The sequence below is a fragment of the Callospermophilus lateralis genome, chromosome 9, assembly GCF_048772815.1.
Source record: "Callospermophilus lateralis isolate mCalLat2 chromosome 9, mCalLat2.hap1, whole genome shotgun sequence".
Classification (NCBI taxonomy): Eukaryota; Metazoa; Chordata; class Mammalia; order Rodentia; family Sciuridae; genus Callospermophilus; species Callospermophilus lateralis.
Genome location: NC_135313.1, coordinates 18773255 through 18796651, shown reverse-complemented (window position 1 = coordinate 18796651; position 23397 = coordinate 18773255). Strand labels below are relative to the sequence as shown.

Sequence of the window (23397 nt, the reverse complement as noted above, 5' to 3'; positions counted from 1 at the left end):
ATAGTTTGATTCATTTCATCCATTGTAGCTGAGGCATCTTGTCTGCTAGCCAATTGTTGGTGTTGGTTTCTAATTGTTGAGGCTGGTTTCTTCTGAGATAGCTCAGCATTCAAAATAGAGTATAGTAGTTAAAATTTTTTAAGACCTCAGTACATTATCATTTTATTCCTTGTCAGAGTGATAAGATTTTAAAATTTTGAAACAAAATCTTTTTTGCCAAATAGAGTTGAAAGACAGCTGTGCTTAACATACTGAGATTATGTGTTGGTAGCCCTCAGTGACTAGGAGAATCTTCGAAACATGTACTCAGTTTGATCCATCTCTAGTAACTTTTTGTGTTTTGGCTAATTAATCAAACTGGTTTGAGAGTCTCTGCAAAAGAATTTGAAATACTAACACTTTGGCATTGATAGTACTAATACACACAAACAACACACACACACACACAAATTTTGAAGGTCCTTAAAGTAAGCCTTGAGACAGTCATTTCATGTATTTTTATGCAGAATTGACAGGGAAATTTAATGCAGAAACATAGAATTGGGATAAATCCAAACTAAGGCACTAATTTTAAAAGCTATGAAGTATATATTTAGACTTGGCTGGGGTTTCCCCCCACACCAATCTTGTTCCATTTTATTCCAGGAAATAACTTATTTTTATACTTTAAACAGGCCTTATCCTGGGGAGTTTATTGGAGATGTATTCCTTCGGAGTTTTTGTTTGTTTGGTTGGTTTTTGTTTTTAATGAATTTAAACTCTTTCCTCAAACTCAAATGGTAGGGTTAGGGATGCTTACCTAAAAGGAGAAACCAGCTCTGTTGCATTTTTTTAATTGCCATCTTTCCAGTTAGTGACTGTCCATTCTAGTAATGGGAAAAAAAAATTGAGTTCAGAAGCCATCTGTCCTGCCACCCTTTCCAGATTAAGAAACTGGGGTAATTTTTTGGAAATGTCCATAACAGTGGACTTTAGCTTAGTTTGTCCCAAAGTAAATTGTCTGAATTTTTTTTCCTAGGTCTAGAATTTTAAGTTTCTAGGAAAGAAGAGTAGATGCTCAGGACAGAATATTGTGACTTGGAAATATAGTTTGAAGTTCCTGATGGTCACTAATCTGCTTGCTGTGGGCCATTGTGGACTTTCCCCTGCTGGCATGCACTAACAGCCCAATCAGCACACAAGTCCTGCTTTTGTCACTTACCATGAGGTCTCTGAGGGCTGCTTACTGCCTTTGGGAGAAAGATAGGAATTGTGTTCCCCCACTCACAGGGTTGCCTTGCTACCAAAGTGTGTTGTCTTTGTGGGTGTACCAGCCAAGCCCTGTAGGGAGCCTAGTAGGTGTCAACCTTTCAGACTCATTCCATGAAAAGCAATAGGACAGCAGTATGCTCCTAGAGAACTAGAATTCTTTTCATATTATAAAATCTTAAAGTCAAGCTACTGAGAAAAGTAAAGTAGAAACCACTAGTTTCTTTATGTTCTGGGACAAGATAGTCTACCTTTTAGGCAGTTCTGAAAGTGTTTTTTGAGGGCACTGTCTATCTATATTTCCTAAAATGAGAACACCATGTCAAAGTCAGTAATTTTGGTAGATATTGCCAAATTCTTCTCTTTGGGGGGTTGTACTGTTTTTCCCCGAACCAGCAGTGAATGAGTGCCTGTTTCTGCAGTGTGCAAATTTTTGGATCTGCTACTGATACATTAACAGTGATTACTACCACATCTTATAAGTGAGGTCAAAATGTTTTATGTTTCCAGGCATGATGGTGCATGCCCATACACTCAGCAGCTCAGGAGGTTCTGGCAGGAGGATCACAGGTTCAAAGTTAGCCTCAGCAACTTAGCAAAGCTGTAAGCAACTTAGTGAGACCCTGTCTTAAAATTAAATTAAAAGGGCTGGGTGTTTGGCTCAGTGGTTAAACACCCTTGGGTTCTATCCCTGGTACCAAAAAAAAAAAAAAAGGAAAGAAAGAATTTTTTATGTTAAAGACAACATATTTTTCTTTTCCTCTGAAGTGACTCTTTATGTCCTTTGCTCATTTTTCTGTTGAGTCAGTATTCTCAATTTCTATATATTTTATATATTTTTTAGTAGTAGATGGACACAGTATCTTTATTTTTATGTGGTGCTGAGGATCAGACCCAGTGCCTCACCATGTAAGGCAGGCGCTGTGCCACTGAGCTACAGCCCCAGCCCAATTTCTGTATATTCTAGAGAGGTTAGCCCTTCATCTTCATCTGGTAAGAATGGCAGTTATTTTTCCAATTTGTCCAACTACGTTTTGTGGAATTTGTCTTCACATGGTAGTTTGTTTTATGTAATCAAATTGATCAGTTTTCTCTTTTGGATTCTAGATTTTGAGTCAATGTTAGAAAGCCCTCCCTTCTCTAAGGTTATATTTACCTGAAAGTTGGGTCTTTTTTTGTAAATGACTGCCATTGATCCCAGGAGGAGTTAAGTCTATGCTTGCCAGGAACAGTGTTACATACCTATAGTCTCAGCAACTTGGTAGGCTAAGATCAGAGGATTGCAAGTCCAAGGCCTCAGAAACTTAGCAAAACCCTATCTAATAAAAGGCCTGGGGATGTAGGTCAGTGGTAAAGGACCCCTGGGTTAGATCCCTAATGAGGGGGTGGGGGACTATGGTTATATCCTGATTTAAGATTTTACATTTATAAATTGCTGTATCTGTTTGGATTTGTTCTGAACTTCTTGTGATAAATTATACTTTGATGAAAGAAAGAAATAGTATCCTTATATTCAAAAGATGCTCTAGTCATAGAGAAAAAAGGAAGGCAGTATGGTTGGTTTACCTGTAATACAGACACTGACGAAGATGGGGGAGTGTTAAGATGGATTTGTTGTGTTTAAGTATAGGAGAGATAATCAAGAAAAAGCAAAGACATCAGATTAAAATGTATTATTTTCCATACACAGACTAATGAAATGCTGTTGAGTCACCACAAGTTTACAGATTCCCCATCTGTTGTGAATAACACGATTATCTATGATTTTTGAGACTTTAATATGTAGAGACACTGAATAAACAAGAAAATACAAGCATTTATTGTTCTGTTTGATCCCATAAGGCTAAAAAGTAGAACCAATAGAAATTAGAACTTCCCAATTTTTATAGATTAAAGGCATTTTCCAAAGAAGGACAATTTCAGAAGCTTTGCTTTGCGAATATTATTTGAGATGATCTTGGCTCCTTCCCTGCTTCCCCAAATATTTTTCCATTGGAAAACAAAATGTGTTGAGGTGGAAACTAACCTGACACAGCTTATAGTCATTTCTTTCCCACAAACTTTCGGAAGCCAGGCAAGGCTTATTTGGAGGAAGTATCCCAGATTCTGGTGAGTGGGACTCCCTACTCATTATCTATCCTTTGCTGAGGACTTGCTAATCAGTGTGTGTTCTACCTACCTGCAAATGGAAACATGCTTCTTACTCTTTTTATGGTACAGTGATCCTGTATCAACTGGGGCAGAAGCACTTTCTTTCCTTCAGCAGGCCTGTGCTGGACAGCTTCTTTGAAGGACAGAGGAATAGAAACAAAGATGAATAAAGCAGGAGCTGTGACTTAAAGAACTCAACCTGGTAGGGAAGCCAGACACATCAATATAAAGTGTCATCATAGAAGTTTTGTAGAAAAGAGATGGCAGCACCAATAAGAGAACAGCCAACTCTCCCTGGCTATTGGAGGTGGCATTATAGAAGAGGTAACAAGCAGCAGCAAAAGAACATAGCAGATCAAATTACTTACGTGACCCTGCTTTCAGTTTCCTAACCTCAGAGACTTTGGAAAGCCTTCAGCTCTGCACTTGTGCCCTGTCTTAAAAGGTTACTCAATGAATGAGGTCGTTTTTTGTTGTTTTTTTTTTTTTTTGGTCGAGGTCGGGGGGTTGCTGGGAATTGAACCCAGGGGTTTATACATGCTAGCCAAGCGCTATACTACTGAGCTGTACCCCCAGCCTACCCCCACAATTAATTTGAATCATCCTGTGTGTTTGAAAGTTACCAAAGGGATGTCTTCTGTCTCTTTGTCTATTTATATAGAAATGTATGGACTGTAAAAGTCTGAGGTCTATAAATTAGAAAATAAAAGAAATAGCCTGATTTTTACATCCTCAATCATTTTTTGATAATTTGGTGAGGAAAAATACATTTTATTAAGAGTGATGAGGGGGCTGGGGACATGGCTCAAGCGGTAGCATGCTCACCTGGCATGCGTGCAGCCCAGATTCGATCCTCAGCACCACATACAAACAAAGGTGTTATGTCCACCGATAACTAAAAAATAAATATTAAAAAAAAATTCTCTCAAAAAGAGTGATGAGTTCTTGTATAAAATGTTGATATTTTGTTCAGGGCCACTAAGGAACAAGAATTAAAAATCATGTTATTTCTCATGGTACAAGGTCTTGCTATCTTTCTGAGCACCAAGACAACTCACAGCTCCATTATCATCTGCTCCCAAGAATGGCTTAAATTTGCTCTAAAGTTTTGATTGATGAATTCTAAATGGTGATAGGTTCTAGAAAACCTCAACAAATAGAACTTGGGTAAAGGTCTGGCACCCAGAGAGCATGGTATTCCTGAAACTGGAAAAAATGGAGGTGGGGGCCATGGGAGCCCTGGGAAATTTGTTGACTCATGAAGGCTTTCTGTCCATAGATAGGAGGGAGGTAAGACCAACTAAAGCCTGTGTTCACCATGGAGTTTTTTAAAGACTTCCTTAAAAATCCAACCTTTTTTTACATTTACTCATAAGACAGTAAGGAGCAACAGTACTTATCTTAAATGTAACCAGTGCTTTGCAATTTGTTTAGTGTTAGTTATAATTTTATCACCTGTGTTAGTCTAAAATGAGAGAAAGGAGCTGGGATTGGTGCACACATGTGATTGAAGCTTCTCAGGAAGCTAAGGCAAAAGAATGTCAAGTTTGAGGCCAGCCTGGGCAACTTGGCAAGAAGCAAGACCCTGTCACAAAAATTTAAAGGGGGAAGGAGAAGCACCACAGTGATAAAGCACCCCTGGGTTTAAAATCCAGTACTGCAAAATAAAAATTTTAAAAAAAGAGGAAAAGGATTAGCAATCTTTTGCATCACATTGGAAGATCTGGCTTGTTAAGTACTTTGTAATCTAGCCTTTTTGAACCTAAAGTGCACTAGAGCCGTCGGCACTGTATGGTTCAGGTCAGGCATAGTTTATTTTTATCCATCTGCTGGTCCAGGGGGCTACAAAAGTCACACTGCATAGGACACACACCATAGCATAAATTGCTGCTCATCCTACACCAGTTTATCTTGCTTTGTCTCCACAGGAGTTCAAAGAAGGACGCCGAGCCAGCCATACAGCCCCCCAGGTCCTCTTTAGCCACAGGGAACCTCCTCTGGAACTGAAAGATACAGATGCCGCTGTGGGCGACAACATTGGCTACATTACCTTTGGTGAGCTGGGTGTAGGTGCCTCTCATGTGGCCTTCCTGAGTTCATAGCAGAGTGCATAAATCAGAAGAGCCTTGGTTAATGTTTTAAGATAGGCAGAAGCAGGCATATCAACTTGTTCCTGTTGCCACCACTGTGCCCGTGGGAGGGTGTCACGGTGCACTGATTACAGAGTAGGCCAGGTGCTATTTTTGTACAGTAATCATTTCCTTTTTCTTTTTTCTCCTTTTCTTAAATATTAAGGCAAAGAGGGTAGCTTCTGATGTCAAGAGTTAGGGACAAAACCACATCAGCTCTGCTAAGCAGTTAGAGTTGATTGTCATTTGATATTTCTTGGTTTTTTTGCTGCTTAAGCCTGAGTTCAGCTATCATTCATTTATTTTCCTTTACCACTAAAGAAACGAACTCCAGTCTTTTCTCCTTCCAACACTTCAACCTGTGAGCTGGTTCATTCACATGTACCTAATGCCACTGAAATGTTTTGTAAAGTTTTATTTAATTGACCTTTGAGCTGAAGGTGTACCTGCTTATTGATGAATTTCTTGATTTATCATATTATGTTAAATTTAAGATATATATACTTTCCCCCCATATTATAAGATTTTCTCTGGGATCACATTTCACTAAAGTCTTACTTTGTACTTCAGCACAAAGAACTCAGGATAGGCAGGAATTGGTAACCATGTGGCAGTCAGGGAATAGATATCAGCATGTACCATCAAAAATTCCAGACCTGGAATGAGTGCTCAGGCCCATGCCCCATGTTCTCCCATGAACTCCCCTGTTTGCACTCATTGGCAGCGCCCCCTGGCTATACTCTTACCCACTTTGTCACAAGGTCAAAACCCTGCTTGTGATTACTGAAGCAAAGAGACTGAACTCAGGCAGAGAGCATGAAGTTGCCTACAGGCTGCTGATCTCTCCAGTCCTTTGGCATTTGTGCTGCGCCCTGATGCCTTGTCTGTTCCCCTCACCCTCAGTGCTGTTCCCTCGCCACACCAATGCTAGCGCTCGAGACAACACCATCAACCTGATCCACACATTCCGGGACTACTTGCACTACCATATCAAGTGCTCTAAGGTGAGGAGGCACCAGCTTCTGGGTCCAGGTTATTGATAAGTAGATACTTCCAGGGACTTCAAGAAATCATCCCTTGTGCTAGGCGTGGGGGAGTGACTCAGTGATGGAGGGCTTACCTAGCATGCGCAGGGGCCTGGATTTGATCCCGGCACTGAAAAGGCAGAGAGATGAGTTTGTGTTTATAGAATTGCTCCCCTTTCTGCTTCCTATGTGGCCTGGTCAGTTTCCCCAGTATATGCTCCCAAATTTTCCCAGTGGCTATTCCTAAGGAAAGAGTTGTCTTTCTAGAGCCTACCTCTGCTTCAGTACCTGCTGTGTTTGCTCCCAGGCCTATATTCACACTCGTATGCGGGCAAAAACATCTGACTTCCTCAAGGTGCTGAACCGTGCACGCCCAGATGCCGAGAAAAAAGAAATGAAAACAATCACGTAAGTAGGACAGGACTGAACTAACCCAGAACAAAATAGATACTGATGGCCTGGCCCTGCTGGTGTCTGGGCAGTGCTGCATGTGAGACCAGCAGGACTGGGCTGGGCCTGTAGCTGTAAGAGTGAAGGTGGGGTTCACAAAGTTTCACTTCTGAATGGACCAGGAGGGGTTTCCTTGTTTCCACATCTTTGTGAGCTGAAAGAATGGCAGCTAGGAAAAACAAAGGGACCTTTTTACTAAATCACTATTCTCAGTGTATGAGAGTAAGTTGCTTATGGACATTTAGTTGTGTAAAGAGGCCTGGAATCACCCCAAGTGTTCGTTCTCCTGGTCTGCTCAGCAGGAAGGTAGCGTGGAAAGGAAGGCCACCTTGGTCAAGGTGGAAGTGATGAACAGAGCTGTGAACAGTGTAGCTTTGTGTGGGAGAGCCCAATCTGGCAAAGGACTTAGAAAATTCAGTCTTTGGACAAGGTGTCAGGTCTTAGTTCTGCTCCTGATAAAATTTGAGCTGCCTTGTTCTCAAGACTGTTTAACATTCTCCACGTGTGCACTCGCTCGTGCACTCTTCCCCCCCCCCTTTTTTTTTTTTTTTTTGTACCAGGAATTAAACCCAGGGATGCTCAACCATTGAGCCACATCTCCAGCCCTTTTTTGTATTTTTATTTAGAAACAGGGTCTCACTAAGTTGCTTAGGGCCTCAGCCTCCCACACCGCTGGGATTACAGGCCTGGGCCACCATACCCAGCTTATCTGCTGTTTGTGCCCTTGAATTAGAGATGTTGAGGTAAACTAGGCTCCCCTCTGCATAAGGCCAGTGCACTTGCCAGCACTATTGCTATTAGGAGAAACCTTTGGTGGGTGTGGCATGTAGAGGCACCAAGCTCCTTCCATTGATGTGGAGGCCTCTTCTACCAAGTTAGTTTCTGTTGCCATTTGAAAGGATTCAAGAGCTGTCTGGCTGAATACTGAGCTGCAGGTTAGGGTTTTCAGTCACAGAATGTTAGGTATTTCCACAAAGCAGTTGAATTCACCTACAACTTTAGACAAAGGCCTTTCTGTATTCTGTGCTGCCACTCAGACCCAAAGGAATGGAAGTCAGCCTGTAGCTGGATCCTCTACTTAGAGTAGCATGTCCAAATGCTATGCCGTGAAGTGGCCATCTCTAGTCTGCTCTGCAGCTGCATAGCATATCCTAAAATGACAATACTAGGAAGAAGGTAGCAGGTGAGAATGTGCCTGGGGACACACATGCTCTTGCTGCCTCTCCTTTCAGAACCTTGTCTCCATCCTGGCATCAGCAGTTCCCTTTGTTTGCTTGCTCTTCACAGAGCGCTTTACTCACCTGGCACTACTTTGTTGACCTCCAGTGTGAGGCAGCCAGTTGCATGCCACTTTCAGGACCAGGAGAGAGGCAGTTCACTAGAGGCCAGGAGGAGAATTGACATCTACCTGCAGCCAAAGGGTGGCACATACCTGCTCTGGAGGCTGAGAAGGAGGATCATTTGAGCCTAGGAGTTCAAGGCCAGCCTGGGCAACATCTTGAGTCTCAAGAAAAAGGGCTCAGGGTGAGACAGGGGACCAAGAAAAATAAAAGATTCCAGGTGTAGTGGTGCACACCTGTAATCCTAGCAACTCTGAGACAGAAGGATCACAAGTTCTTAAGACCAGCCTCAGCAACTTAGGCTGTCTAAAAAAGTAAGGATATTGAAATAGTTCCAGAGCTGCCTGCGTTACAATTGCCCTAGTAGTTGTTTGACTACTAAGGCCAGCCCTGCTGGTCTCACATGTAGCAGTGCCTAGCAGTAGCTTCCTGTCCTGATGGGAAACCTAGAAAAGGATGAGACTGTGAACATATTTTCCATAAAATTTCCATCCTACAACTTAGAGTGGCTCCACTTATTCTACTCTGTGATCTCTTTGACAGAGTTAGGCCCCAAAAGGAGAAGAGGGAGGGATATAACTGCATTTTCCATGAAAACCAGATTATGTTATTAATGAGGGATAAGAGTTCGGTTGCTCAGTCATGGGCAGGAGAAGCCAGGCGCCCCATAAGCAGAGTGGGAGTAGTTTACAGAAGCATGGACAGGTGAAATAAGGTGTTGGTCCTGCTCTGAGAAGCAGGGCCCTGGATCTCAGGTTGACTGAGAATCAGCACCTGTCAATGCTCTGCTTTTTATCTAGGGGGACAGGTAATCAAATATGATTTCATTTGGGAATGGGTGAGACACTTGGACAGGAAACATTGAGAAGAGAACCCTTCTGGGTAAATATGGGTGGAGCTCAGGAACAGAGAACCAGGCCAGAGTCACTGCATGACAACAGAGCTGTCTTTAACCTTGGAAGGTTTAAAGATTGCCTTGACCTGTCTGCCATCTGGTGAGAGATTAAAGAATTGCTCTCTAGGAGTCATCAAAGGGATCTGCTGAATAGATGAGCTAAGCTAACTAGTTAGTATTGGACAATTGAGTGCGTTCTGAAGTTCAGGTCCATCTGGGCCATCTAGAAATTGGACAGGTGATTCTCCATCTACTTGATACATTCGGTGTCCTTAAGGGATTAACATAGTCATTACCTGGTACCCCAAAGTATTCAATAGGAAGAAAGATGGTGAAACCATTCTGCAAAAACTGGGTCTTGACCTTGCCCCTGTGGCTCCAGGACCTCTGCCTAAAGAATCACCCTTCCCTCCTCTTGTTTGGTGTCCCTTTGGTATCCTTACCCCTACCTAGTCCAGGACTGTGGGGTGGAAGGAAAGGACAGCCAGAAATCATCCTTCACTCTTACTCTCTGCTTTTGGAGGGGGAAGACGTTTTCATCCCGCTAACTCTTGGGAACAGAGGAGGAAATGCTGGTGACCGAAGGCTGGACCGCTTGCTACTGGATAATCGTAGCCCATCATGTTGCACCTCTCCAGGTTCTTAAGGGATTCTCCCTTTGGGTTCCATTTTGTACGCATTTGGAAAATAATCTGCAGAAACGAGCTGTGCTTGCAAGGACTTCATAGTTCTCAAGAATTAAAAAAAGAGGAAAAAAAAAGAATTCCACTTGATCAACTTAATTCCTTTTCTTTTATCTTCCATCCCTCACTCCCCTTCCCTCCCACCCTCTTTTCCAAGCTGTTTCGCTTTGCAATATGTTATTGGTAATGAGTTGCAGGATAATGCAATCCTAACTTGTTTTCTCCTAAATATTTGAGTTCAAAACTCCTGTATCTAAAGAAATACGGTTGGGGACATTAATAAAGAAAATCTTTCTATCTTAATTGAGAATTTGCTGGGTTTCTGGACTGGTGAGTCCAAAAGAGAAGAGGAGAGAAGAAGGGCAGACCTGAGCTGAGAAACATTAGGTTCAGAAGCCCATGCAATGTCTATCCTCACCTTTAGAGGAGAGAATGGCTAGCTAGTGAGCTAGAAACTTCCCATAAAGCTTGGTTGCTGGGACTACATGGCCAGGAATCTTCTGGATAGTGACAAGCAAATTAAAGTGGTTTGGGCTTATTTTGTCATGAATAATGCATAGCATTTCCCAAAGTGTGCAGCATTTTGGTGTGTTTAATTCTGCAGGACATCCGTGGCTATTCAGGTGTGGATCTCATGCAAACTAACAGACACAGTTTCTCTTTTTCACACAATATCTGAAAAGATGGGCAGTCCACAAAGCTGTCTTTGGAAGATGGCCACATAACAGAGTAGGGAACCTAGCAGAGCACTGATCCCTGAGATAAAATTGGTTCCAGAAATTTGGTTGGTAAGGAATTTATCCAGAGAGTTTTAGGGGCATCTGAAATGGTCTAAGGGCTATCCTAATGGTTTCTGCCTTCTGTCTCATCTCAGGCAGTATGTTTTAGATTGGTTTGAGGTCCATTAATGAATTTTGAAATCACCCAACTGTATAACAACCAGCATTTTTTTCCCCTAAACTTGTGATTTTGAAATACCTATAGATTCATATATCTTTTTGTTTGTTTTTGTGATACTGGGAATCAAAGCCCTGGACTTACGCATTCTAGACAAGTGCTCTACCCCTGAGCTACATCCTCAGCCCTACTTTGAGATTTTATTTACCTCCCTTCTAGTTTCCCCAATGGGGATACCTTGAATGATTATAGTATGTTGTCACAACCAGGAAAATGACATTGGCAGAGTCTGTCCATCTTCTTCACATTTTATTAGATATTAAATATATTTGTTTGTGTCTGTGTTGTGTATTTCTGTGCATTTTCCTCACATGTGTACTTTGACACCAGCATTTTTAAAAAATGGAATAGCATAGGGATATGGCTTTAGCAGTAGAGCACTTCCCTGGCATGCATGAGGCCCTTGGGTTCAGCCTGCAGCACCAAAATATGTATATGGAATAGTATAGACGGCTCAGTTAGGGTGCCACACCCATTCAGTATTGATTGGGAGCCATGTTTTGTTACACTTCTACCTGGATGGGAGTGGAGGGGTATCTTTTTACTGAGTCACAGTCAAGTAGTTAGAGTCCCAGATTACAGGCTGTTTTTTACTTCATTTACATGGTTTCCAAGGAGCTCCAGGTTCCCTGGCCACCTGCTTCTGGCAGGTGGAAAATGAGGCTAAATATAAATAAATATACTGGGAGATGTATTGGGCCCCAATCACTATTTAAGGGGGTTTCAAGGCTGATTTTGACTAGCACCAGTTGTGTTCTCGCTGGCTTCAGCATCACTCCCTGGTAAGTTGGAACTCACTATGTTTTCTTGCTAATAGCATCAGATTGTTCTGAAGTACTACAGGTGGCAAAACCAGGTTATTTAGAAAATATAAAGTTAGGAGAAAGAAAAGCATTAAACATTCGTTACAGTAGTAAATCCTAAAGAATATCTAAGTCCAAGATGCTTTGTCAGCATAAAAACCTGTGCTGGTGCAAACCCCCTTCCAGGTCTGTCCCTTTCTCTTTACTATTTCCAAGACATCCTTGACCTTGGTGTGGAAGTAGTCTCAAGATTCTTGCTCCTCTGTGAGCAAAGAGACCCACCATGACTTTATTGAAGGCCCATAGGACTATGGGAGGGGAACATCTCATGATGGGGACCAAGCACACTGAGGAATGTGATGTGGTTAGGATTATTATTAACTGGATCACCTGCCCTGAGGGCCCACACCTGGGAGTTTTACATGTCTTTGGATTTGAGCTGCACAGATATGAAACAGGGTTTTGAAGAAACTAGTTCAAATCCAAGTTCCACCTCTGAAGAGTTCTGTGACCACAAATTTCTTAATCTGAACCCTAGTTGTGTCATTAGTTGGATGTAATGCCATCTACTCCACAGACTGCTTAAAGAAAAAAGATAAATATTTGTCACATCATGGGAATCTATAATATCTGTGTGTGTTTTGGTTGGGGATTTTGGCACTGCCAGGCATCATCAATCCCAAGACCTCATGCATTGTAAACAAACACATTCCTACTAGGCTACACCTCCTGCCCTGTAATTATAACTTAAATGCAACTTAATTTTAGTTTCCTTTATATATTCAAAGGGATCAGAAGTAGCAGGATTATTGGAGAGTCAAAGTCCAAAATAAGACAAACCTTATTCAAGTCCTGGGGTTTTTCCAGGCCTCCCTCTATGATAGTTGTACTTGTGCCTGCTTGCATGGCCCTTATTGTGGAGTTGGGTGGGAGCTGAGCCAGCCAGGACAGTGGGAATCTCTGTACTTGGATGAAGTGGAACCTGAGCAGGAAAGGAAAAAACCCTGACCATTGCAACAAACTCCTGTGGCAGCTGATATAGGGCAGTTGCCATTCAGATGGCCCATCCCATTGTACCCTTGATCCAACAGCTGCAGCTGGGTCCTCTGTGGTAATGAGTGTGAGGCCAACCAATGCCACCCTCTTCTGGGGATTGCTGCACACTAGACTTTCCTGTGACTTCTAGGGTATCTATCCAGACAGCTGTCCCAGATCTGAAGAATCTGACCAGGTTTGTTTGGCCATACTGGGGATCAAACCCATGGCTTCCCACAGGCTAGGCTAGTGTCTACCACTGAGCCACAGCCCAGTCCTATCTTGCCATTTAGACCTAACAAAAAGGACAGGATTTCTGCCCAAACAGCTTCCTAGATCCTGGCCAGTCTCCGGGTAGTGCTCATCCACTTTTACCACAGGGAAGTGGGAAATTTTGAAGCAGCAGCTGGAGGTCACCCAGGGTCCACGAGGCCTCATGTACTGCACCCACTGATTCCCAGATGTTGTGGGTCAGCAGAGGAATTCAAATACCTAAAAGAGATGGTAGTGGACAGAGAAGGCCCAGAAGGCTTCTGGGCCAGAGTCAGTCACTCTGACACATGCTGTATGTCAGGAGAGCAGGTCCGGGCACAACCAGCCAGATGGAGCATCTGGAAACTTGCACCAGAGCCTTCTGGGCAAACAGGAGAAGCCTGAGCATGAGTCAGTCCCAAGGCTTGACGGGAACAGAGAAGAACCAGAGAATCTGATAAGGAAGGAGCAGGCTGAGTGGGGGACAGAACACAGGCTCCCACCCGCCTGAGTTGTACCCCTTACACGTCATGCCACACACAGTGTTTAGACAGAGCAGTGAAGAAGAAGAAACACAGACATCCTGGATCCTGTGGGGAGGAGGCCAGGGCTGGGAACAGAAGGCAGTCTGTTTATTCTTGGCAGCCCCAAATCCAAGGGGCCCTGCACCCATTTCTGTCCAGATCCTAGGCTGAACTCTCCAGAGTGTGCGATCTCTGCCCAGCCCTGCCAGATAGCATGGATCTGAGGACCTTGTGGAGAATGGGTTTGAAGCTGGCTGTTCTCTTCCTATTATGTCCCAATAGAAGTCCCACCTTGCAAGACCCTGAATAGCAAGCAGAGCCAGTCTCCAAGAGCATGGAAGTCCCCTTGCTCTCTGCTGTGCTCTTCAGATTGTTCCTCAGTTCTCGCCAAGAGCCTTCTTGCTGTGGTTGCAGCTTTTTCCTTCCTGTTCCAGTTTTAAGGGAGTGTGGCTGGGCCCCTCTCCTCCCACACCCCAAAGCCACACTTGATACAAGGTGGAAATCAGGCACCATACTTCTTGGCTTTTCTGCCTTCCCTCTCACCGAGTTTCCTCAGTTTCTCTGTGCAGCAAAGTGTCATTCCCTTGCTTTTCATAGGTCCCCTATCTGCCTTTCTCAGCAGAGTCCTAAAGGGTACAGGTGCAGAAAAGGGCAGAAGGCCTAATAATGTTAATGACTGTCCTTCATTGGGTGCTGTCTACCAACTGCTGGTCTGTTTCACATGATCTTAGTCCCATAAGGGATGTGTATAATTAGGAGTTCCATTTTTCAGATAAGGAAACCAAGGCAAGAGAACTTTAGCAATCCACCAAAGTTTTGGCCCAAGCTGGAAAAAAGTAGAATCGCAGCCAACTCTCATTCCAGCCCAGTCTCATTCCTCTACCCCTGACCTACATCCCCAGCCCTTTTTATTTTCTGTTTTCATACAGGGTCTCCCTAAGTTGCCCAGGTTGGCCTCAAACTTGTGATCCTATGTCAGCCATGAAGTGCTTGGAATTACAAGTGTGTGCCACCATGCCCTGGGGGCTCACACCTCTTAAAGATCATCATGGTGGAGGAAGGATAACAGTCATTTGTTGAGATGACACCTCCCTCGTCTCTCCCTTTAGCATCAAGCACTCGGGTATCTCTGGTTGCCTCTTGGCTCATGATATTCCCCACAGTAACCCCAAAAGGTGGTCTTATAAACTAAAAGGCCCTTCAGTTAATGGGATGGGGGACTCAAGATCCCAACCACTGCCACCATCTCTCTCACACTCACATACACTACCCTTGGGTGTGCTGGCAGGAATATGGGAGCTGGCTGTGCACTTGCCTGGCTGGCTGCCTTAGATTTAAGGATCATAAAATATAGCTGTACTAGCTGATGTAGGGGGTGGGTAGGGGTAGGCAGTCATTACCATTCATTAACTGAAATGCACTTTTCAGATGAGTGAGGCAGTGACAGGCCAGGCTCCCAGCTAAGGACACCACCATCTAAGTAGGGGAACTTATGTGGCACCATGTGGCCTGTAGCCAGGGAGAGGGTCACTGGTACTGGAGGATAAGGAGGGGAGAGAAGGAGCCAAGAGGGAGGCCTCTCGGTGGCTCCAGCTCAGAATGTGCCAGGTCCCACCCCCAGAGGCGGGGCCAGGGCTGGGCCCGCCAGCCACAGCTCTGGGAACCCGGGCAGTGTAGAGCCTGGACGGGGAGCTGGGGCTCTACTGCCCCAGAGTGGATGCACCATGCACTCGCCGACCAGGACACCAGACTTGGTCCCAAGCCCTGAAAGGCTAGCTGCTGTGACTCCCTGACACTCAGGAAAGCCCAGGCTGGTGAGCAACACTTGTCCACAGCCACCATGTGAGTACCTACGCCCCTCCCGCCAGTTTCCCAGGCCCAGATCCTGAAAAGGCCACTGCACTGGCCCAGGCCACAGACCCTGCAGGGTATGTGGTGGCCCAGTGTGTACCCCGCTGGGACATAAATCCTGGGGGGCTGATCCTTGCCTTTCTTGCTGCTTCAAGGACCATAAAATATAGCTGTACTAGCTGATGTAGGATCATAAAATATAGCTTTGGTGTAGGTGGGGTGGGGGACTCATTCAGAATAGTGCTAGGAACTCCAGTTCAGACAAGTCTTATGGGGTTTAATAATGTTGATAGTGTAAGGAGGAAGGAGAGAAACTGGGGGAATCGCTGAAAAGGGAAGGATATCTGGGTGGGAGACACTGGGAGGAGATTCAGTAAGAGGAAACAGGAGTGGCTGGGGAGGACGGGGTAATGCCCTTGCCAAAGGTGTAAGGTACTGGGTTCGATCCTCAGCACCACATAAACAAAATAAAGATATTGTGTACATCTACAAAAAAAAAAAAAAAAATGGTAACTGGAGGTAAGGGGAGGGAAAAGGGCACTTGCCTAGGGGTAAGGTGGGAAGGGAAGGCAAGAAGGCAACACTCTGCTCAGGGTGGCCTTGAGGCCAATTCTGACCCAGGATGGTGGGAAGGGAGGGAGGAATCCCTTCCTTATTGACTTTGATCCTAGCAACAGCAGCTGCTTCCCTGTTGACAGAAGCAGGAGCTCCCAGAGGACCCAGGACCCCTCCCTCTGGCCCCAGCATGTGGCCATGGGGCTGAAACCTGGATAGAAAGTTAAGGGAAGGATGGAGAGGCCAGGCCCTGCCCACCAGCCCCTCCTCCCTGTCCTCGTCCCGCTTTAGCATCTGGAAGCACTGGGGTCCTCTCTCTGCTTGTTGGCATCTCCACGCTCAAAGCCAAGCATGCATCCCCTCCCCCACCCTTTCATCCAGTTCCCCGGAAGAGCCTGTTGCTATCATCCAGTGGACGAGTTTATGGACTGGAAGTCCTACCCGGAGGCTGCTCACTGAGCTGTACCAGACTGCAAGGGTGCAGTGAGTGGAGGTGCAAGGACAGGGCACCTCACTGTGCCCCAGGCCTGGGGAGCAAGAGACCACTCCACACCGGCCAGACCCTGTCATTTCTTTGGGCTCAGAGCCTCATTGGGTGGGGCAGAGGCTGGACAAAATTATTTGGATGGGTCTGCTTTTCAATCTAAATAAGCATAAACACAGCTGCCCAGAGCCCAGGCAGATGACCGAAATGGGCAATGCTGCCTGTTGGAGACTGGTCAACTGCCTGAAAGGCAGCCACTGCCCTGCTACCATACAGGAAATGTGTCACCATACCTCGTTTTTGCAGAGAAACCAAAAATATGAATTCTTGTGTATAATTTTAAAAATTGGCAACTAATTCCAAAAAATGTGTGTCGGCACACAGGATATGGTCCACAGTCTGGGTCTGCAGCCTCTGGATTACTGTGCAGTCCCCACCAGAAGGACAGTGACCTGAAGCCCCACGCTAACTCTGGCCACCCCCCTCCTCCATCCAGGCATGCTGGTTGCTGCTCCAGACCTCCCCCATTCCAAGGCCCAAGATGACACTCAACAGCACTGGGGAGGTGGCCATCCCCATCCCCATGGTGGCTATGGGGCTCTCCCTGACCCTGGCAAGCCTCATTGTGGCCGCCAACCTTCTTCTGGCACTGGGCATCGCCCGAGACCACCGCCTGCGCAGCCCCCCTGCTGGCTGCTTCTTCCTGAGCCTGCTGCTGGCTGGGATGCTCACAGGGCTGGCACTGCCCACGCTGCCAGTGCTGTGGAACCAAAGCCGTAGGGGTTATTGGTCTTGCCTCCTCCTCTACTTGGCTCCCAACTTCTCCTTCCTCTCTCTGCTGGCCAATCTGCTGCTGGTACACGGAGAGCGCTACAGGGCAGTGCTGCGGCCACTCCAGCCCCAAGGGAGCACTCGGCTGGCCCTGCTCCTCACATGGACTTGTCCCCTGCTCTTTGCCAGTCTGCCGGCTCTGGGGTGGAACCACTGGAGCCCCAGCGCCAACTGTAGCTCCCAGGCTGTGTTCCCAGCTCCCTACCTCTACATTGAAATCTTTGGGCTCCTGCTGCCTGCTGTGGGGGCTGCTGCCCTTCTCTCTGCCCGAGTATTGGTCACTGCCCACCGCCAGCTACAGGACATCCGCCGGCTGGAACGGGCAGTGTGTCGCGATGCACCCTCTGCCCTGGCCCGCACCCTCACCTGGAGGCAGGCCAAGGCACAAGCTGGAGCCACACTGCTATTTGGGCTATGCTGGGGACCCTATGTGGCCACTTTGCTCCTGTCGGTCCTGGCCTATGAGCAGCGCCCACCACTGGGGCCTGGAACTCTGTTATCCCTCCTCTCACTGGGCAGTGCCAGTGCAGCAGCTGTGCCTGTGGCCATGGGTCTGGGTGATCAGCGCTACACAGCCCCCTGGAGGGCAGCCACGCAAAGGTGGCTGCGGGTGCTGTGGGGAAGAACCCCCAGGGACAGTCCTGGTCCCAGCATGGCCTACCACACCAGCAGCCAAAGCATCATTGACTTGGACTTGAACTAGGGGAAGGGCCGCAGCTGTCTCCTAGAAGCATCTGTCCATCTCAGCCATCAAATCCCTTTCCATATGTCCCCTCTTCTCTGGAACAGAAATCATTCCCCTGTTGGATCCCCACCCTGAGGGAATAAAGCTCCTCTGGCCACTTATAGTGATCTCACTCCTTACCTCAAGAGGGTGGCTGGTGGAACAGTCACAGAAAGAACCTCAAGACAGATGTGTGCCAGGGAGACTCCACTCCAGACAAGCACGTAATTGTCAGTGTGAACAAACCACGGCCCCGGAGAGGCTGGGCTGGCACTCTCAACATCCAGCAGTTTGGGAGAGCCTCCCACTGACATGGCCTTCGCCAGTTCCTCCTTGCATCCAGCCACCACAAAACCTTCACAGACACTGCCTCTGGGAAGTATATTTTATTTACATTTTTAAAATCTGTTAACTAGTATCTCTTCCTCCTTTCCACCCCCAAAGACTTGGGAAGGGAAAGAACGGGAACCTCAAAGACCTACTCCCCACATACAAATACACACCCATGGCTCACACCAGCAAATGAAAGTGAAAGAGAAAGAGTCCTGTCCCTCCCACTGAAGGGCCCCTAGGTCTGGGTGAGGAGAAGGGAGGGGGCCTGAGGGCGGGGTCTCAAGGAGAAGAAAAGGACAGAGGGAGGCAGGTCAGTTAAAGGGGTTGGGAAGCAATCGAGTCCCCCCTCCTTTTCCCTCTGTACCCTGCGCCTCATAGGGCGAGGGGGGTCTCCCTTCATCCCCCCCTCAACACCAGACACCAAGTCAGAGGCCACAGCCATTAACGGTCAGGTCTCTGGACACAAAATACTTTCGCTTTGTGATCTCCTGATGTGGTCACCACCAGGGAGGCATCTCTGTGAACAGAAAGCACAGGTTGAAGGCCTTGGGTCAGGCTCCAGCAGCACACTGACTCTGGGTCCCTAATAACTAGTGCCACGCTGACCATCAACCCTCCATGCAAATAGCAGAGCGGGCAGGAGAGGCAGTCCCCCTGGCATGGGAGCACAGAGCTGAGTGGGATGGAGCATCAGTTCGGCCTCTCCACTCATGACCAAGAGGCGATACCCTGGGCAGATCACTGCCGACCACTGGCCTAAGACTTGTTAAAAGATGACTCCCAGGGCTGGAAACCCTCAGGCTTCCCAGTACTGCTGCCTCACAGGCTGCAACCAGGCCTTGGGTCTCAATGCCCCCCTCTTGGAAATCCCTTCCATACCCCAAGACCCCATGCTAGTGCCACTTTCCAAATACAATGGTCCCAGCCCTTTCCCACTTCACGTACTTGCTGAGGGCAAAATCCAGGATCTCAGCCGTGTGGCCCCGGTAGTCGGTCAGCAGGCGGCCTGTCCGGGCATCCCAGAGGCGCACGACACCATCCAGGCTGCAGGTGTACACCACAGCCGTGCCTGCCTCCCATAGCAGCTGCACGATGCCCGACTGCCCCAGGACACAGAGCAAGGTGGCAGATGTGTCAGATACCGGGGATGGGAGAAGAAAGACATCTGTTCCCAACTCTCAGTGAGGGAGGTTCACAGTGAAGGAGAGGGTAGAAGCCAGGTTTGGGGTGGACGCTCCCAGAGGCCAGGGCTTCTCTGTGACCATGACCACAGCCCACCAGCAACCCAGCTCCAACTACCCTACCTGGTGCTGACACTGGTGCCTGAGGGTCTGGGTAGACAGGTCATAGATGGCCAATGTTCCATCCAGGTAACCAACAGCTGCCAGCGGCATCCTGGGCAGTGGAGCACCAGGAAGCTTGTGAGACCCTGGACTCATACCCACTCTCCTCCCTGGTCCCCCTGCCCAGCCCCCCACAGGCCTCTCCCCCAGTCCCTCTCATCTCCAGGCCAAGGCTCAGCCTCACACTCACACACTGCAGAAGCCCAAGGACTCCACCGAATTGGATTCGCTCTCCTCCCCTTCTCCCAGGTTGGGCTGGGAGGCCACAGTCTCAGGTCTGAAAACACCCACCACCTATCAGCCAGAGGAGATGATCAGAGGAGGCCTGGACCCTCAGTCCCCAACAGACAGCAGCAGAGTGAGGAACAAGAAAGGAAAGGCAGAAGACTTGGGAAAACAAGAGGCCCCCAGCCAGGCTCCAGGTCCGCTCACCTTGCCGGTGGTGGCACTGACCAGTTTGGCCTGGCAGTCCACAGAGCCAGTCAGGATCAGGCTGCCATCCTGGTTGGCAGCAACACAGGTCAAAGGGCCCTGGTGACCCTCAGTCCCTAGGAAGAAGCAGGGGACAAGATAGGCTCAGTCCTGCCCTGATTCTCAGCCTTCTCCCATGAAGGCCCAGTTTAACACTTCCCCCACCTCTGGTACCTTTTAATACATGGATGGGGTTTCCCTGTTTCAAGTCCCAAATCCTAATGGTGCCATCTTCATAGCCTACCACAGCTCTCTTTCCTAAAGGATCAGACGCACCAATGAAAAGAGAATAAAGGGCACATTCACACACTAAGCAAGGGGGTGGAGGAGGAGAGGAGAAAGGGCAGAGCTGGGGCCCAGAGGGAGCTCAGGGAAGGGCATAACCTGGGATCCCCCTCTACACCCAGGAGAACACGCAAAGCAGTACTCTCACCGTCAGGGAGGACACGACCACAGGTGGCTGGGCAGTTGGGGCCCTGGAAGGTCTTGCAGTCACCATTAGGGACCTTCCACATCCAGGTGTTGCCATCAGCTGTGCCTGCCAGTAGGACAGGTGCCCGAGGATGCCACTCCATCCACTAGGCAGAAAGAAGGATCAGCAGGGAGGCCCATTATACCAGCACTCCTAAGGAACCTGTCCCTTAAGTCCCACTGAAAGTTTTCCTGCTTCTGGGGTCAGTAGGAACTTTCAAGTCAACAGGTACATTTGCTATAACTTTGGGTACACTGGCTCAGAGCAGGCTTGTCCACTGGAGGTAAGACAGGCCCCCAAATCTCTTGTCCCAACCTGTGGTTCCACAGAGTTGGATCCCACTCTGAAGAAATTACCTCCAGATCTCCTGCTTCGAAGGACCAGACCTCCTCCTTTGTGTCCACCTGCCACACTTTCAACAGACCACTCATGTCCCCTGTGGCTACTAAGGTAGAGTCATGGCTGAAACCAGCACAAGTCACAGAGTCTTTATGGCCTGCCAAGAAAAGTGGGCAGAAAAAGAAGAAAATTTAGGGTACTTAAGTGTTGGGGACACATGACCCAGCTCCCTTGCCCCCTGAATGACCTACTAGGGAAAAAGCAGGCAGTCTCCACCAAAACAAGTGGTCAAACACTGCAGCTCTAGGAACTAACACCTCCAGGTCTCCCCAGTAGAGATATCGCTGGCCTCTACTCAACCAAGTGAAGCCTGAGCTTCCTTTGCCTTGCCCCTCTGTTCCCTCTACACATCTGCCTGAAATCCCCACATCCTTTTCCCAACTACTCCTATGCCAGTGTTACTTCCTCTCAGGCCTTTCCTAAACTCTGTTGGCCAATTAGCATCTCCTGCCCCTAAGCCTACAACAGGCTATGTTGTTATTCTTCTTTGTGTTCCTAGGACCCAGCCCAGAGCTGATACAAAACAAAGGTCAACAGATGGCTCTCAGATGCTCAACCACCGCAGATCACCCCCAAAAGATCTCCAAAGGAACACGACCTCCCCCAGGCCTCCACTCCAGCCCCCTCACCTGCACATTCAAAGAGTAGCTCCCCATCACTGAGCCTCCAGACAAAGGCTTTGTCATCTTCACCCCCTGTCACTGCCAAGGTGTTAGTCTTGGGATCCAGGCTCACACAAAACACGGATGCTGTCCCAAAAGATAATCCACAGGTGAGGGGACGGGGCTTCCACCTAGAGTTCTGTCCTTTAGAACCTTTAGAAAGCCCACCCTCTTTCACCCAAAGCAATATGTCTTCTCTCCTCGGGAAAAAAAAAAGGTGCATTCAAATTCTTCTAATAAGTTGTTAGAGAAATCCTTTCCCAACCTGCTGAGCTCCAAGTCTTTCTCCAGGGCAGATTCATACTGTTCTGTTCCCCTCACCACCCCTCACTAAAACTGTGGACAGTACAGGGCTTACAATTCTCAGCATGGGATACCACCAGGCTGGGTATGAATACAGTGAAGAGAGCATCGTGTTATTAGTTTCTTAGTAAGAGCTCTTATTGAACAGATTACATAAAATGTGCTCAAAAAGATACATTTTTCAGCATAAATTACCTCTAATTTCCATTCAGGTTATGTTCATTAACTTCCACCAAAGGCTAACTTTTTAAGAGAAAACTTAAGGCCAGAGAAGTTATTGAAGGTGACAAATTGGTAAAAAGGAGAGGTAGGACTTAAACCCAGGTGACTCAATTGACTCCAGTGCCATTCTTATCTCTGATCCCTACCTGTGAACTCCTGCAGGACAAGGCCAACAGCTTTCCCAACTTGTCTTTCATAACGCTCTGTAGGCAGCAAATGTGCAATGCTCAAATGCCCACCTGGACTAATTTAAAGAGGATCTCCTCAGAGGCCTACCTGAGTGCAAGGCAAAGGTGACCTCACTATCATCGGGGCCCTCCATACTGCTGACCACTCCTTCCTGGGGTTCCAGGACCCAGCCCTCCTCGTTGCCCTCTTCCTCTTCTTCTTCCTCCTCAAAGTCCACATCTTCCATCTCTTGGGCCAAATCATCTGTTTTGGGGAGAGTGTTAAAAAGATGAGGCTCAGGAGGCGTTAAGAGGGATGGGAATAAGCATGAGAAGGCCGAGGCTGGGGTAGGTCATGTGGCCACAGGGTAGGGTGAAGTCAGACCGCTGGGGTGTAGCGGGGGCTAAGGGACAGGAGGAGGGGGCGTGTGAGGCGGAGCATACGAGGCAAGGTCTGAGGACCCGGGGTTGGCCGGCAACCGTGTGGGAAGAGAGGACCGAGGGCATGATGGGAAGGGGGTGTGTGAGGGGAAGGGCTAGGGGAGGCGTCAGGGAACCCCCACCCCGCCAGGCCTGACAACTAAGTGTGGGGGCAGGGTAAGGGACAGAGAGAGGAATGTCGGTAGGAATGACCGGTAGGGTGAAGAGGGGAGCGGGGAGAAGCAAGGGTCAGAGGCCAGGGGTTAGCGCCTCCTGTCCCATGGCCTGAGCACAGGCAGTTCTCACCCGGGTCCGGCGGGCCAGGATCCAGTTCTACCACCTCGATAATCTCTTCATCACCATGGAAGCTTAGGGTCTCCAGCGGGGGGGTGTCAGCGGCGGCCCCGCTTTCTGATTCGGACTCCATGCGGCGCAGGCGGCCGATCCACTTCTCTGGGCCCAAACGCCTCCCAGAGTCAGCTCTGCGCGGCGACGCGGAACTCGAGCCCCTCCTCCCGGGAGGAAGTAGGCGTAGGCGACTCCCGGGCAGGAAGAGCGAAGGCGGCCTGGCCAATAGCAACGGGGGCTGACTGGTTGAACCACCAATCACAAGGCAGAGTTGGAAAAGGGGCTGAGGCGTGGCGGGGAGAACCCAAACTCCGCCCGGC

General features: G+C 47.8%; 3 protein-coding genes across 4 annotated transcripts in view; 2 read left to right on the top strand and 1 right to left on the bottom strand.

Annotated features, from left to right (window-relative positions):
• Nucleotides 1-10224, top strand: part of Arpc2 (actin related protein 2/3 complex subunit 2) — a 30535-nt gene extending 20311 nt beyond the window's left edge. For both annotated transcript variants that reach the window (XM_076866861.1, XM_076866862.1), the window contains exons 8-11: nucleotides 5328-5454; nucleotides 6432-6532; nucleotides 6861-6961; nucleotides 9762-10224. In XM_076866861.1, the coding sequence (XP_076722976.1) occupies nucleotides 5328-5454; nucleotides 6432-6532; nucleotides 6861-6961; nucleotides 9762-9786 (354 nt within the window). In that variant the 3' untranslated portion in view covers nucleotides 9787-10224. The remainder of the gene's footprint in view (nucleotides 1-5327; nucleotides 5455-6431; nucleotides 6533-6860; nucleotides 6962-9761) is intronic.
• Nucleotides 10225-15174: 4950 nt separating this feature from the next.
• On the top strand, nucleotides 15175-17981 carry Gpbar1 (G protein-coupled bile acid receptor 1). Its single transcript, XM_076866477.1, has 2 exons — nucleotides 15175-15334; nucleotides 16879-17981. Exon 2 carries the CDS (start codon nucleotides 16924-16926, stop codon nucleotides 17914-17916), a length of 993 nt encoding a protein of 330 aa, XP_076722592.1. The 5' UTR covers nucleotides 15175-15334; nucleotides 16879-16923; the 3' UTR covers nucleotides 17917-17981.
• A 327-nt stretch (nucleotides 17982-18308) lies between these two features.
• On the bottom strand, nucleotides 18309-23237 carry Aamp (angio associated migratory cell protein). Its single transcript, XM_076865814.2, has 11 exons — nucleotides 23036-23237; nucleotides 22419-22574; nucleotides 21585-21704; nucleotides 20913-21052; nucleotides 20518-20662; nucleotides 20259-20342; nucleotides 20046-20161; nucleotides 19804-19907; nucleotides 19575-19665; nucleotides 19216-19370; nucleotides 18309-18787 (listed from the first exon to the last, which is right to left on the bottom strand). Exons 1-11 carry the CDS (start codon nucleotides 23154-23156, stop codon nucleotides 18712-18714), a joined length of 1308 nt encoding a protein of 435 aa, XP_076721929.1. The 5' UTR covers nucleotides 23157-23237; the 3' UTR covers nucleotides 18309-18711.
• Between the last annotated feature and the right edge of the window lie 160 nt (nucleotides 23238-23397).

Coding starts and splice junctions, on each gene's coding strand:
- Gpbar1 (XM_076866477.1), top strand. CDS start 16,924: ATGACACTCAACAGCACTGGGGAGGTGGCCATCCCCATCCCCATGGTG.
- Aamp (XM_076865814.2), bottom strand. CDS start 23,156: ATGGAGTCCGAATCAGAAAGCGGGGCCGCCGCTGACACCCCCCCGCTG. Junction 21,705..22,418: donor CACCTTTGCCTTGCACTCAG/GTAGGCCTCTGA, acceptor CTTTTGGGACAG/CATCCGTGTTTTGTGTGAGC. Junction 19,371..19,574: donor GGCACCAGTGTCAGCACCAG/GTAGGGTAGTTG, acceptor GTCCTGGGGCAG/TCGGGCATCGTGCAGCTGCT.